Source organism: Amphiura filiformis, chromosome 11, assembly GCF_039555335.1.
Source record: "Amphiura filiformis chromosome 11, Afil_fr2py, whole genome shotgun sequence".
NCBI classification, from domain to species: Eukaryota; Metazoa; Echinodermata; class Ophiuroidea; order Amphilepidida; family Amphiuridae; genus Amphiura; species Amphiura filiformis.
This window is the reverse complement of record NC_092638.1, coordinates 7,350,092-7,367,052: the sequence shown is the minus strand read 5'-3', so window position 1 is coordinate 7,367,052 and position 16,961 is coordinate 7,350,092. Positions and strand designations below refer to the sequence as shown.

General features: G+C 36.5%; 1 protein-coding gene across 1 annotated transcript in view; it reads left to right on the top strand.

The window, feature by feature from the left end:
* The window catches only part of LOC140164111 (uncharacterized), a 28,759-nt gene extending 12,530 nt beyond the window's left edge, over window positions 1-16,229 (top strand). The window contains exons 5-14 of the mRNA XM_072187356.1: window positions 112-195; window positions 599-682; window positions 791-1,068; window positions 2,202-2,475; window positions 3,607-3,884; window positions 5,246-5,519; window positions 10,127-10,270; window positions 11,107-11,199; window positions 12,775-12,921; window positions 15,971-16,229. Of these exons, the coding sequence (XP_072043457.1) occupies window positions 112-195; window positions 599-682; window positions 791-1,068; window positions 2,202-2,475; window positions 3,607-3,884; window positions 5,246-5,519; window positions 10,127-10,270; window positions 11,107-11,199; window positions 12,775-12,921; window positions 15,971-16,065 (1,751 nt within the window). The 3' untranslated portion in view covers window positions 16,066-16,229. The remainder of the gene's footprint in view (window positions 1-111; window positions 196-598; window positions 683-790; window positions 1,069-2,201; window positions 2,476-3,606; window positions 3,885-5,245; window positions 5,520-10,126; window positions 10,271-11,106; window positions 11,200-12,774; window positions 12,922-15,970) is intronic.
* The last annotated feature ends 732 nt before the right edge of the window (window positions 16,230-16,961 follow it).

Below are 16,961 nucleotides of genomic sequence, written 5' to 3'. Positions count from 1 at the left end.
TACTATTGTGGCCCCAAATCTCAACATCTTGGAATGAGCCATTAAGCTCCATTACATTTGGTATTTATCCCAGGTTTTTTACTAGAAGTTTTAATTTCCCATTTATTACAGTTCTTTCATCTTGTGTATCAATTGGACAAGATATTCAACCAAACAGTGAGCAGAGCCCAAGAAGTTCTGAAAGCCAAGACAAAGGTAAGCAAATCAATGAGTTGAGAAAAAAAAATATGTTCCTCTTTTACACCAAGTCTTGGTTTCCTATTTGATTCCATTGTAATTTTGCATGTATGATATAGGTACACAGTACATAGATCCTGCTCAATTCAAGAGTATACTAGTGTCATAGGGGCATGAGGGGCACGTGCCCCTAATCGATTTGAAAATCAGGCCTGGTGGTCCCCTCATCATGATCAATGCACCCCCTCCCCCAATAGAATGACTCATGCTATGCCTCTGGTCAATCAGACATATGCCCATTGTTGTGTATAAAAGTATTCTACTATTGTGGCCACAAATCTCAACATCTTGGAATGAGCCATTACATTTGGTATTTATCCCAGGTTTTTTACTAGAAATTTTAATTTCCCATTTATTACAGTTCTTTCTTCTTGTGTATCAATTGGACAGCCTAGTCCACCAAACAGTGAGCAAAGCCTTAGAAGTTCTGAAAGCCAAGTCAAAGGTAAATGAATCAATGTGTTGAGAAAAAAATAAAATAAATATGTTCCTCTTTTACACCAAGTCTTGGTTTCTTACTTGATTCCATTGTAATTTTGCATGTATGATATAGGTACACAGTACATAGATCCTGCTCAATTCAAGAGTATACTGGAGAGACTTCAACAAATATGGATTGAACAGCAGACATCAGAAAGCCAAGTGGTGAAGTATTTGGAAGAAAATTGCAAGAAGCTCAATCTAGCCTTCCATGGCAAGACTCCTGGGGATGGAAACTGCCTCTTCAATGCTGTCTCTGATCAACTGGATCTTCTTAACTTGCCTCACCAAAGCCCTAGTGATCTCAGACAGTCTGTTGTTGAATTCTTACGAAGAAATCCCTCTATTCAGGTACTGCATTACTTTTGATTACTCTATCACATGAAGTTTGTGAGGGTTTATTTTTGTTTTTTCATGCTTAATTTTTGAGAATTGGGAATTAAAAATCCCCATTTAGACCCACATGAATTGGAAATGAAACAAACAGCAATCTGCTCACCAGAGCTTTGGAATTGTTAAAATGATGTCACCAAGATTATATAATTTACCTTTTTCAATTTTAATGCATTATTATACCATAACTAGCAGGTACAGGGTGAGTAAAAAAAAAGTGCAATAGAGAAAAGAATCGATATTTATGTAACCAAGTTGAACTTTCCCATTATTGAAAGTTTCTATAAATGTCACACTCAATAGTCACCTTCTGTGACAAAATGAAGTGACTCGCTACTACCGTTTAATTTTTACGGGTCCTTTTGCTGTGATACCCAATTCCATTATTTGTCCACGAGGTACCATGTATTTTGAATGAGAGCACACAATGCTTGAAAAAGGTCCCAGCTCTGAAACTGACTGTAACGTAAATAAGGTTGATTTGTACGTTATTTTAATTTCATTTTTTCTATTTAAACAAACTTTCTAACATTACTTTTTAAAGTAAAAGTCTTTCATACCTCATTCAACTCCAGCTCCAGACATTCAAATTTTAGATATCTCTTGGACAAACATTAAAATCGGGTATCGCTATAAAATGAATGGTAAATGTTAGTTCCTTGATTTTTTCAAACAAGATCACTAATGGACATGTTATGTATAAAATGTTTAAAAACCTAAAAGGTTTAACTTAAATAAAAGTGGATTCTTTTCTCTATTGCACATTTTTTTACTCACCCTGTATGTACTTTAACACTAGCCTGAAAGCCAATGGTTGAATTCTGCTATTGGGCAAATGGACAAATTACCAACCTGTCTGGGTAATAAAAGTATTTATGTTCAATTTAGTGCTCAATTTAAGGCAGATTAAAATTCCTTTTTGTCTGGTAACATTTACTGGCTTTACTGGCTAGTGCCAAAAAACAAAACAAAAAAACCAACCTGACCATACATGTAAATATACTTTATCGTACCCCTTATTTCTTAGATTAAGATAAGTTTAAGGTTGGCTGTGATATATTCTGTTATACATATGTCCTTCTTCCATGCAGGCCCAGGATGGCACCATTAACTTTAAAGCAATCCAGCCAGATTGGGAAACTTATTGTACTTCCATGGCAAGAGATGGTGTATGGGCGGACCATATTGTCATCACTGCTACTGCCCATCTTTTGCAGAGAGACATACTCATAGTAACCAGTTCCCCACAAGGAGCAGACAACGATGATCCTTCTATAAGGATTTCAGGCAGTACAGATGGTTCAGAGCAGCCTTTACTCCTCGGACATGTGTGGGAGTTACACTACCAGAGTCTTAGGAAAATTGGTATGTAGACTCGAGCGTCAGTATAATATATAGTTTTGTGTGCATTTAGTCATTGTAGCAAATGGCAAGAAGTCAAACAAATCCCAAATATAACTAATCTTATTTTATTAATTATGTCTTTTTGCCCCTGGTAAAATGACAATTGAAGCAAAACCTGCTGTAACAAAGCATATTGTAATGATTTTCTCAGAGTGTGGTATATGGATGATGCATGATTTCCTGATAAATAACTCAGAGAACGGAAAACATGGAGCAAAACGACAATGCAAGTACAATCACAAAATAACACGATTTAGTAATAAAACACGAATCCTAACCATACAGAGACTGCTGCTCATATTGAAAGTCATGTCTCTAAACAAATGGTCAAGGCGTCTTTGCACAGAAACAAAGGTACGTGTTTAACTCAACAAGCTCCAAATCATAAGTGAAGGTGCAGCGGTAGACTGGCCCAAGCGCACGCTCCTGTCACATGCCAGTCGACCTACAGCTACAGCACCGATCAATCAGGGAACGGCGACATAAAAGTGTGACGCAAAAGTGCGTCTCACATACGTTGCCGCATCTCTTCGATGTCACTGCAGAAATGCGTCTACCTTCCGCTGCATAATGCATACCACAAATGCAGACGCATTCACAATAACGAGGAAGAGAAGTAATGGGACAATTAACATGCAATTAGCGTCAATTAATTAACAAAAGGAATAATTTGGGTTTCATTTATGAAAGTCTGAAACGCAAATAATCAGGAATGTGCACATTGTGCAAATACAGCAAGTAAACAAGACACGTGACGAAGATGTCAACAAACTCTCCTGGGTCAATGTTTGTTCGTCAGTCGATGGCGACGCAAAATTGCATCACCGAAGTCATTTACATTTGATGAAAGTTTCATACACAAGAAAAAGGTAAAGCCAGAAAAAGATAGGGAGACGCCCGTAGGCTCAGGGCATTTCAATATGGATTTCTTCATCTATTTTTGAAACATTTTCTAAAGCTCCTAGTAAAATCGCCATGGTTAAACTGATGAGGCATTGCAACCAATGCTTTGCGTCGAGAATTGCGCAAGCCAAGAACCGTAAAATTGTACTTCGTCCTTCGACTTTTACTATTTTTGAATGTATAATATAGGTACACAGTGCAAAGATCCTGCTCAGTTCAAGAGTATATTGGAGAGATTTCAACAAATATGGATTGACCTGCCTGTCTCTGAAAGCCATATGGTGAAGTATTTGGAAGAAAATTGCAGGAAGCTCAATCTAGCCATCCATGGCAAGACTCCTGGGGATGGAAACTGCTTCTTCAGTGCTGTCTCTGATCAACTGAATCTTCTTAACTTGCCTCACCAAACCCCTAGTGATCTCAGACAGTCTGTTGTAGAATTCTTACGAAGGCATCCCTCTATTCAGGTACTGCATTACTTTTTTGCTTACTGTATCATAAAAAAAGTTCTGAATTCTGAAAATATTTTTGTGGGCTCATAAGGGATGGGGTATGAACGTTTGGACAGTATTTATTGAGGGACATTAAAGCACATCAGACATATCGAATTGCATTCTGAATACGAAGAATGTCCTTCTGATATCAAATAATTTTGATTTTTTGAAATTCGCAATGTAATACACATTTTATGGCGAATGATTAAAAATTGATATTTTTGATATTTAACAGTACTCGAAGTAAACTTTGTAAATCTGATGATTTATACTTAAAGTGTATGCAGGTGGGATGAAAAGCCGACGATCAATTGAAAATTTTGACCTTTCGTAGAATATATCATTAGATTTATAAAATTTACTTCAAGGACTTATATATCCAAAATGTGAAAAATATCAAATTTTAATAATTTGTCATAAAATTTGTATTATATCGTGAATTTCAAAAAAGAAAATTATTTGATATCAGAAAGACATTCTTTGTATTTAGAATGCAATTTGATATGTCTGATGTGTTCTCATGTCCCACAAAAAATACAATCGAAACGCTCATTCCAGATCCATTCAAGGAGCTCACAAAAATATTTTTGATCCATAGGGTTTAATGTGTAGGTCATTGAAACTGGAATAAAAAAGAAACACAAACTAGCTGCAACATTTGCACAAAAATAAAACGAATGCAATATCCTGGCATATAGTAGGCCTAATCTAGACTTGGAATTAAGCCCTATCGCATCACATTTTGCACCTCAAAACATGCCTATTACACCTTATTTTAAGAATGGGGTGCAAAATTGTGATACAGCTTTTTAACCTGTTCTGCTGTTACGTCAAGCCCCAAAAAATAATTAAGCAGCCCTGCAAAAATATATCACATAGTTTGAACAATTGCCAAATTTACTAAAATTGTGCAACTTTTCATGCTGACCAGTTCATTTTAAATGTTAAACTTTGTATACTCATAATTCATAAGAAATCTTATTTTTATGCCCAACAAAATGCGACAAAAATCACAGATGCAAGCATTTTGATTTTGAGTTATCAGCAACTTCATTTCTATAACCCTTAAAAACTGCACCTAGTGAGGAGTTGCTTCTGAACTTGAAAAGTGAGATGCACCACAAGTAAATAATTCGTAAATTCCAAGGCTGGCCTAACCCTTTTAACTTGGACACATTATCTCATCATAGCTAGTAGGAATGTATGCTTAATGCTAAACCCAATAGTCAGTAGCTGGTAACTTTGCTGTCAGGTTGGTACAATTGACAAATTACCAGCCCAACAGGCTGGTAGCAATTTATGCTCAAATTTGCAATTTTGCTCCATCCATGCAGGCCCAGGATGGCACCATTGACTTTCAAGCAATCCAGCCAGATTGGGAAACATATTGTACTTCCATGGCAAGAGATGGTGAATGGGCAGATACTATTGTCGTCACTGCTACTGCTCATCTTTTGCAGAGAGATATACTCATAGTAACCAGTTCCCCACAAGGGGCAGACAACGATGATCCTTTTATAAGGATTTCAGGCAGTAGAGATGGGTTAGAGCAGCCTTTACTCCTGGGACATGTGTGGAAGTGGCACTTCCAGAGCCTTAGGAGAGTTGGTATGTTGTTATTAATGTAGGCCTAAGGGTCAGTATACTATATAGTTGTATGTTTTGTGTCCATTTTGTTATTAATGTAGGCCCAAGGGTCAGTATACTATATAGTTGGATGTTTTATGTGCATTTTGTCATCATTGTGACAATAACCAAAATTTGATCCAGCAACTAAATGGAAAGAAGAAGAACATATCCCTGACTGCACTGGTAATAGCTAATCTTTTGCAATAGAGAACAGAAAGTTTCAGTGGTGCATGGATAAACACAAACAAGTCGGTTAAATAGCTATAATTTGCAATAGAGAACAGAAAATCCCAGTAGGGCATGGACAAATGCACACAAAGCAGTCAGATTATTTACTAGCCCTAACTACAATCCCGAAAAATGTCGTTGAAACGCTTTAGGCATCTTGAATGAAATCCAAAGTGTATATTTAATGTGGATAAAAATGTTCAATATTTGGAATTAGAAGAAAGCTGGGCCATCAATTAACACTTTTCCCTTCCCCACCCCCCATCATTCAATGTTGCGACACTTTGGAGACACGCTGAACACATTTGCACGTTTCAACATTGCACGGGGATTTTTCGGGGATTGTCTGAGGCAAACGCTAAAATTAACATCTGATTTTAATCTTTTGGCTATAACTTTAAAACTACTTGATAGAATCACTCCAAATTTTCAATGAATATTAGTTAGTGCATAAGCTATGATATGGGTATAAAATAAAACAACTAATTGTATCAATTTTGACTATATCGCCCTGCACTACAAGCAGGTTGCACCCCCCACCTGTGTATGTCTACAATCATAGATTGAATACAATAACGCTCTTTTCAAACATACTAATCTTACAGATGTGAGTGATCAGCATGATATAGTTCAATGCATAGGTATCGCGTGAACGCTGCAGTGCAGGGCAATATAGTCAAAAACGACCTTTTTCACCTTTTTTCAGACCAACGCCCCCGAGCAAAAAACAAAAACGCAACCAATAACAAAATCGCATTAATACGCTTATGAAGTAGGCCTACTCATGCAGAGATATCTTTAAAATTGATATTTTATTTGCGTGAAATGGTAAAGTGCGATTGTAAATCGTCCCATTGAATCACATAGTGATTTGACGGTTTACCCTAGCCTAATACTGAATATTAATACAAGGAGTTTCTTTAATTTAGAAATGGTAAACCGTTGACAAAATTCATAATTTAGGCCGATTTGGTGTCAACTTTTATTTGTAAAGTGTTTTGTTTGAAAGCTTGTTAAAAACTACATCTAATTTTACTATTTTACGTTTTGTTAGCTCTAACATTATTTACATTTTACTGATTTTAGCAAATGTAAATCGTCTGTCGAGATTTACCATTTTCATAATCACGAGAATGCAATGCGCACCCATATATCACGGAATCCGTAATTATTTCAACATGACAGCGTGGTGTAATGGACAGTACTTCAGACGGTGAAACGGAAGGCTATTGGTTCGAGCCTCAACAGTTTCACCTTTTTTTCTTCTTTTTTTTTTTTTTTGACTTATTCAAACTAGTAAACTATTCTTCTGTATTCATGACAATTGACATTGTGAAACACGAAAATAAGTTTTAAAGCCCTAATTTATCTATGCCATGATAATTGATTTTATTTTAATTGTAATAAAGACACAAATAGATCCGGACATATTTAAAGGTTATGAATATGGGCACTATAGCAATTGTAAGATAAACTATTCTTCTGTATTCATGACAATTGACATTATGAAACACGAAAATAAGTTTTAAAACCCTAATTTATCTATGGCATGATAATTGATTGTTTTGTTTTAAATTGTAATAAAGACAAACATAGATCCGGACATCTTTAAAGGTCATGAATATGGGCACTATAGCAATTGTAAGATACCCCCCCACACACACACCCCACCCGTTCAAATTTCATACGTTTCATAAGTATTTTACTTATAGAGTGCTTGCACATAAGGTCATTAGTTCAAATCATCTCCTCTATAGGCACGCTCCAGAAGATATGCAAATGGATGGAGTACAAAAGAATTATTTGACCACTACCTAAATAAAAGATGAGTTGTTTTATTTTGTGCCCACATCATAGCCTATCTATTAATGAATAGTCATGGAAAATTTTTCACGCGGTACCTATGCATTGAACTATATCATGCTGATCACTCACATCTGTAAGATTAGTATGTTTGAAAAGAGCGCTATTGTATTCAATCTATGATTGTAGACATACACAGGTGATGGGTGCAAGCTGCTTGTAGTGCAGGGCGATATAGTCAAAATTGATACAATTAGTTGCTTTATTTTATACCCACATCATAGCTTATGCACTAACTAATATTCATTGAAAATTTGGAGTGATTCTATCAAGTAGTTTTAAAGTTATAGCCAAAAGATTAAAATCAGATGTTAATTTTAGCGTTTGCCTCAGACAATCCCGAAAAATGTCGTTGAAACGCTTTAGGCATCTTGAATGAAATCCAAAGTGTATATTTAATGTGGATAAAATGTTCAATATTTGGAATTAGAAGAAAGCTGGGCCATCAATTAACACTTTTCCTTCCCCACCCCCATCATTCAATGTTGCGACACTTTGGAGACACGCTGAACACATTTGCACGCGTTTCAACATTGCACGGGGAGTGGGGGACTAATTTTCCCTAAAGACGCTTTAATGTTTCAAGACATATTTCGGGATTGTAGCTCAAGTTATTTTCCTGTTGGGAGGTTGTGCAAATCATCTCCCAAAGAGGCGAAACATGGAAGTAACATCACACACAAAACTGCCAATAATAATAATGCTAACTCTCAAGGTAACTTGACTTCTCTAAACATGACAATTAATGTTCAAATCCATTATGAATTCATGCTGATTCCTTGTTTTAAAAAAATGCATAAACTGAGGACATCAATGTCCATCTCTTGGAGATGATTTGCACAACCTCCCAGTCATGGAAATTTGTTGTTGTTGTCAGTTCAGCCAAACTTCCGCTGGACTCTTGTATTTCAGCAGTTATACCGCATGCAGAGAATGCAGGATATATTGTTATCCTGCGGTGTCTTCTCCTTCTTTTCCTTCTGCTATCAAACACATATATACTTTGGTCAAGGCTAGCGACAAAGCTACAAAGGTCCCAAGACCTACCCTGTAGATGTGCCTTTTGACCATCTTGGTCCCAGAGGTCAAAGGTCACGACCCTAGGGCCCCAAATGTAAAAATACAAAGCATGCTACATTAATTTGAGTCATTTCACTTTTAATTGGTCAAGATATGTTCAGGTCCAACCCTATCTGACTGAAGAAATAACAACCAGTGTTTCCATTTGCTGACCATACCTGCTGCATTAAAATGGAAAAAATGTTTGGAATGAAGGCCGATGTGCCCATTTTTTTGGTGATAGTTGTGCACTGTGTATGTTTTTCAGTATCTAAGCATAAAATCTCAGGGGGTGCTACTCTTAATACTTCAAAAAACGTAGTATAAGTGATGACTTTTTAAAATGAAATATCTCAATAACTAACAATGGTGTCACCCTCCGGATGGTGCCAAATGAGAGAGAACAAAATAAAGAATAAAATAAAAGAACTCTGGGGGTTCTACTCCTAATAGTTTTGAGTATTTTTGCAATTCAATATTGTGAGATCCTGGGGGTGTCACTCCCCATATTTGTGTATTTTACAAAATTGATATCTCAAAAATTAAAACAGGTTGACCCTCTGGGTAGTGTCAAATAAAAGAGAAGACTATAATGAATATAGCAAAATAACTCAGGGCAGCTACTCCTAATACTAATAATTTAAAAGATGTTGTATAATTGATGACTCTCTAAAATAAACTTTCTCAAAAACTAACAATGGTGTCACCCTCTGGGTGATGTCAAATGAAAAAGAGCTAAAGAAAGAATGCAATACAAAAACTCTGGGGTCTACTCCTAATACCTTTTTTGGGTATTTTTAATATTAAAATTCATTATGGTTCCTGGAGGTGCCACCCTCCATATTTGGGTGTTGTCCAAATTTAAAATCTCCAAATTTAAAACAGGTGTGACCCTCTGGGTGGTGTCAAATGAAAGAGAAAACTATAACGAATACAATAAAATAAGTCTGGGGTGCTACTCCTAATAGTTTGAAAAATGTCATATGGTTTCACCCTCCGGGTGGTGTCAAATAATAGAGAATAAAAGAAAGAATGCAATAAAAGGATTCTGATGGTTCTACTCCTAATAGTTGTATGGGTATTTGTAAAATTCAATATTGTGGGACCCTGGCGTGCCACTCCACATATTTGGGTTTATTTTTCAAAATAATATCTCCAAAATTCAAACATGTGTCACCCTCTGGGTGGTGTCAAATGATATAGCAGACAATAACAAATACAATAAAATGACTATGGAGGTGCTAATCCTAAAATAACTTGAGAGGTGGGTTATTGGTCCCTGGTTGGGCCACTCCCTATATTTGAGTATTGTTCAAAACTACTGCATAAGCAGGTGGTCACATAAGCAGGCAAGACTTGTGTTTGAGAATCGATCATGCCACTGTTTTCCAAGAAGGCTTGTTGTTGAAAATAGCTGTTGTTATTTTGAAATCCAGAAGCAGCAGAACCAGTGTGTGACGATCAAGACACCACTAATGATGACTTGCAGATGAATAATGCTAAAAGGCTGAAAATGGCAGCATTGACCAGGGAAAATTGTACCACTCACTGGACCATGAGAGAAGTGAAATCAGAAATGAGTAATTGGTTAAAAAATTTGTATTTAATACTTTGGTGTTATTCATGTGCTATAAAAGTGCAACCTACATTAAATTAAAACTTGTGAATTGGACTTTCAGTGTTTACACATTTTCTGCTTTCTTTATTTCAAGTTATATGAAAGTGCAGCCTACATCAAAATAAAAGCTTGTGACTTGGACTTTCACTTTTTAAACATTTAAAATGAAATGTCTCAAAAACTAACCAAGGTGTTACCCTCCGGGTGATGTCAAATGAGATAGAAAAAAATAAAGAATACAATAAAAGAACTCTGTGGGTTCTACGCCTAATACTTTTTTGGTATTTTGTTTGAGAACTGCCTTGTTGTGAATACTTTTTATATGACTAAACACCTAATGATAGTTTTATTGATTTATCCTTCATTCCTAAAATTTCTACTACTTTGCATGGATCACTGATATTACCTTTGACATTGGGAAATGCACACAAAACACCCTGACTATACACTGGCCCTAACTTAAATTATTTTACTGGTATTAATCAGGAGGTGGTTCAAATCGTCTCTGGTGACATCAGTGCCAACAATGTAGAATGGTATTAAACTATGAAAGCAGATGCAGCATTGAGGAAACTTGACTTCTTTGGACATGAAGGTTAATGTTTAAATCTTTCTCTGAACATGAAAGTTCAAATTTGTGATGAATTTCTGTTGATTCCTTTGCATATTGCATAAAGTGATGGCATCACTTTCATGTCTCATGATGCTGGGAGATGATTTGCATGACCTCCAGATAGTGTTTTTGCAATTGAACAAAGACTTGTTGTTGAAAATAGCTGTTGTTATTTTGAAATCCAGAAGCAGCAGAACCAGTGTGTGACGATCAAGACACCACTAATGATGACTTGCAGATGAATAGTGCTAAAAGGCTGAAAACAACAGCATTGACCAGTAGGTTTCATATTTGTTACATTTTTATTCCAGGGCAAATTGTACCATAAACTGGACCATGAGAGATGTGAAATCAGAAATGAGTAATTGGTTAAAAAAAGAGAGTTAATCAGTCAGAATTTAATACTTTGGTGTTATTCATGAGTGCTATTTATTTGAAAACAAACACTTACAAAGAAACATCTAAAACTAGTGAATGAACGGCTTAAAATTTGGCAGAGTCATTTACTGACAGATGTCAAAAAGATATTGGATGACAAGAAGAAAAGCTGAATGATTCAAAAGTTGTCCATCATAAATATCCACAGAATTAATTTAATTTCAAGTACTGCAGTGAAATCTGGCCAAAATTACTACTAACAATAATTTGTGTTTAAAAAAGTTCACGGATCAGGTGTATTATATAGTACATGTACTTTGAGCTACTTTGGTCTAACATTTAATATTCATATCTAATCTACTCTGTACTTATTAGACAATAAATAAGTGATATGAGGCTTAATAATAATACCTGCATCTTGATTCTGGAAAACCATATTTTTTAAAAACCTCATTTTGCATTTAGTTTTTAAGCCCCTCGGGAGCCACCTAGAGGATCTCATTTTGCATTAGATTTTTATTGCGTTGCAAAGTAGCAAAACTTTCTTTATATATGGCCCAATTTGTGCCTGGAAAAGGCTATCCCCTCTTACAACCTATCAACAGGTCTGATTTCTATAATGAGGTGTCACTGGGTTTGCAAGAGAGATAATAATACCAAATCTAAACACCATGAAATTCACCACATCACGACCAAGCTGACATTGGGCACTCCATTCCTTTTTTAAAGGAATTTTTATGTCAGGGTCATGGTCCTGCTTTTATGAGCTCCAATATTATACAGGTTTATACACATGGGTTATTACAAGAGTCAATAAACATTCAATTAACTATAGATAATGGACTTAGTTTTGTGCAATGTAATTATATTGAACTTTTTCTGAAGTAAATCGCCTGCTGCACAGTTTTCTAATATCAGATGATATGTTTACTTTGTGATTAGGCCTCACCATGACCTGATAGTTTTGATTAACCAATCAGTTATTTGTATTGTCAGCATGTGATGGCTATAAGCCAATTGCAAACATGTTTATAAAAAAAGGCTAAAAATTCCTCCACTTAACAGACTCTTTCACTCTTTGCCGGGTTTAAGGCTGGGGCAAGATTAGATAAAGGCATACAAACTAGGGTATGAGATATTAGGAATTATTTCCTAGCCTCTTAACCACAGTGTTGGTGGCTATACAGCTATTCAAGACACAGGATATGTAAGGGATAAACTGTGCATATGAGATGTGGGTGCAAGTGGCATCATTTCACTGCCGTGAAAAAATGATCATTTTATGCCTTGAGTTTGAAATTTGAGAACCTTCATCAATTTTCACAGGCCTATTGAATTGTCAAATGTGTAGTGTAACAAGTAACAAATTAGCCACCCACCATGATTTTAATTGCTTTTGGCCCGAGGGTCCCACCTAATCTAATGGTGCCCCTTACCATGGACTGAAGACACTACTTTTTTTTAAAATAATACAGGAGCAGAACCAGTGCGTGATGACACCGTAAATGATCACTTACGAAAGAAAAGTGTCAAAGAGTTGAAAGCATTGGCGTTAGCACAAGGAATTGACATATCTCTCTGCATAGAGAAGCAAGACATAGTTGATGCCCTGAAGTGTCATGGTAAGAAAACTGACAAGATTGCTCAAGAATATGTATGCTTATAAACTCAAACCTTAATCATGTTGTATACGAGTGGCATGAAGTAGTGTGAAATTCTGATTCAGAGGTGTTGACAAGTTGAATCCCGACTCAAAGTGTAGGAAAATATAATAAAACTCAGAAATAATGAAACTAAGTTCACACCTGACATCACCTCTATGATTTTTCATGTTGATTGAAATTTCTGAATGTAGCAGGAAAATGACATTAGAATTTCACCTTCAAAGATGCAAGTCATCTCAAAATTTAGGACTTTAGTAATAGGAAACCTCCTGGCTCCCCTGGCTATTTAATGTGGTGCTCTATGAGGGATGTTATAATAGTTCCTGGATGATATCGCAACATCCGTTCAGATATAAATATGTTGAAAAACATTATAATTGCAGTTGTCATGAATGTGATTAAATTGTGGTTACTAATATTAATTAGAACCAAAAATTTAATAAATTGTTGTATGAAATTCAATGTGTATTTGCGATTTAACTTTACCAATAAATTTTGGTTTTGCATAATTTGATTGTCATGTCTGCATTGTGTATTTGCATCTTGGTAAATTGTGAATCATTTATGCATAAACACTTTAGTAACAACTTCTAACATATAACAAATAACGATTACAAACAACTTGTTAGGACAGACATGTACACGTAAACAACAGTGCTGCTGTTACATGTTACTAAATTCAAACAACCGATACACCTGCAGCAGATGAGGACACGTACCACTCATATTTCATCTCTGAGTCGTTTTGGTTTGCGGCTTATGCGTCCAGATCTGGCGGCTTAGGATCTGCTTTCTCTTGCTTAGTTTTTACTAGTCTCCACAGCAGCCAGTTTGGTTCCGCACCCTCCACACAAACAGTCTGCCAACGACAACGAATGAGTTCTTTTTGATTGGCTAGCCGTTTCCCATGACGTCATCTAGCACATGCTGCTCGCGTATCTGATTATTCAGCCAGGAGTTCAACCCACGGGCAATCAAGTTCCCGGATACAGCGCTGCTGATCAGGTTCTCATAGACTTTGCATTGTTGCCCTCTTAGCTAATCAGAAACGCTGTATACTTGGTCATTGGCAGACTGTGTGGAGGGAGCATAACCAAACTGGCTGCGTAGGAGACTAAGTTTTTACTAAACCTCAGATGACCCCTGGTGACCCCAAAATTTGGCTCTAAATGTTGACTGTACCCACCAAGTTTCCTGCCCATATGACAGTTTGTACAAATTGACCTCAGATGACCCCTGGATGACCCCAAAATGACCTTCCAAAAATTTGGCTTTAAATGTTGACTGTACCTACTAAATTTCATGTCCATACAACAGTTTTTACTAATTTGACCTCAGATGACCCCTGGGTGACCCCAGATGACCCCAAATTAACTTTCCACAAATTTGGCTCTAAGAGTGCACACCAGTAAAAATTAATACAAGTCTTCTACACCCTTGGAGGAAAAAATCAAATGAGTTTCAAACGAGGAAAAGTGCAATATGACTTAATGTAATACATTAGTAAAGGCTTAAAACCCAACTATTAGGCCCTGATTCATATTTAATCCTCATTTAGGCCTGGGAAATAGATTGTCTGTGACAAATGAGCAGGATCCAACTTTTTATGACGATTTGACTAAACTTTCAAAATGTGTTACATGTTACATTTCAGAAACACCAAGCTATTTGTGAGGTGGCGTAAGCTGCATGGGCTATAGGGTCACCTGTTCGGCATTTTTCTGGAAAAAAATGCCGGACTCCATATATAATTTCTACAAGGGACAAATCTACAGAGAATAGCGTATTATTCAATACTAGGCGGTTACCCATATTTGGCGGTTCTCGGCTGGGCGCGATTACCTATGGCTGATGGTGACTGTACCCACCAAATTTCATGCCCATATGACAGCTTTTAGTAATTTGACCTCAGATGACCCTTGGTGACCTCAGATGACCCAAAAATGACCTTCCAAAATGTTGACTGTACCTACCAAGTTTCATGCCCATACAACAGTTTTTAGTAATTTGACCTCAGATGACCCCTGGGAAGGGGCCCCGGGGTCAGATGACTTTACGAACATAAACTTTTTCTTGCCAGGACAGAACTACACCCACCCACCGAGTTTGGGTCCGTACGACCTATGACAGCCTAACACGACAGTTTGTTGGCTCTAAATGTTGACTGTACCTACCAAGTTTCATGCCCATACAACAGTTTTTAGTAATTTGACCTCAGATGACCCCTGGGAGGGGCCCCGGGTCAGATGACTTCTGAACATAAACTTTTTCTTGCCAGGACAGAACTACACCCACCCACCGAGTTTGGGCCCGTACGACCTACGACAGCCTAACACGACAGTTTGTTGGCTCTAAATGTTGACTGTACCTACCAAGTTTCATGCCCATACAACAGTTTTTAGTAATTTGACCTCAGATGACCCCTGGGAGGGGGCCCCGGGGTCAGATGACTTTACGAACATAAACTTTTTCTTGCCAGGACACCCCTACACCCACCCACCAAGTTTGGGCCCCGTACGACATACGACAGCCTCACAAGACAGTTTTTAGTGATTTTACCTCAGATGACCTCTGGGAGGGGGGCCGGTGTCAGATGACTTAACGAACATAAACTTCTTCTTGCCAGGACAGAACTACACCCACCCACCAAGTTTGGGCCCTGTACTACCTACGACGGCCTCACATTAGCAGTCACAGACAGACAGACAGATCTACAGACCTACAGATCTACATTGTACAGAGAATAGCATATTTTTATATAGATAAAGATGTTCCATGGAAAACAATATCATAATTGAAATAAACTTTGTAAACAAATGTCACAGCCATTGAAACTCCAGATGGTGTACCTGTAATTTAATGAATAATATCTCATCTAATTGCATGCCAGAAGTAAAAGATGAAAATGGACTCTAAAATAGTATGCAGGGGGACTTAATTAGGGGAGGGTGCTAATTAAGTCAAACACATGATTAGTTTTCTTTGTTTTTTCTTATTTCATTTATAGTGAAGGATATTTGGAAATCAAGCATTATCAACCCAAAGCGACATGGACAGTCACTTACATTCAGCGGCAAACTAGGATGCTGTCCTAATAGATAGATAGATAGATAGAAATCTTTCTTTATTGAGGGTAAAACAGCTTCAGTGACAAGCACTGCTTTCCAAGCAGGCCCTCATACAAAGTACATTATAATATATACAGACATAATTAAAATTTACACAAGATGTACACATTAAAAAAAAAAAAAAAAAAAAAAAAGAAAGGTATCAAGTTACTAGAAATACAACAAAAAGTTATGTGATAATAATGAAATTGAATGAAAATTACAATATACTCAAGCATAAACTTTTCAAACAGGAGCTTGGTAAATTTTTGATTTGAATTGGCCTATTGAAATATTCTCCAACTCTGCTCTAACTACCGGAGATAAATTATTCCATGCATAGGCTGCTCTCACATGAAATGTACGTAGCCCTGAATTTGATTTAAATTTTGGCACAATCAATGTATTTGTACTATGATTTCTAGTTTGGTGGGTATGGATATCATGTACAAAGTTAAATTGAGAAGATAAGTATGATGGACTTAAGTTCCTTAAGCATTTAAAATGAGCAATAATAATTGATTATGCCATCTATTATCTAGTTTAAGCCACTGAAGTGTTTCCATCAATTCATTTATTGGCGTTCTAATATCTGCAGAAAGTATTGATCTGGCCAAATTATTATGAAGAACCTGTAATTTGTTATGAAATTCAATTGAAAAATTTGACCAAACTGTGCTTCCATAGTCAAGGTGAGGAAGAACAAGGGCATTTGATAACATTACAGTGGTATGGAATGGAAGAAAGTGTTTTACACGCCTTATAATACCAGTTCTTTTTGAAACATTCTTACACATATAATCAACATGAGCTGACCAGGACAAGTTACAGTCAAATTTTACACCTAGATACTTAAATTCATCAACTCTTTCAATAATGTTACTATTATAT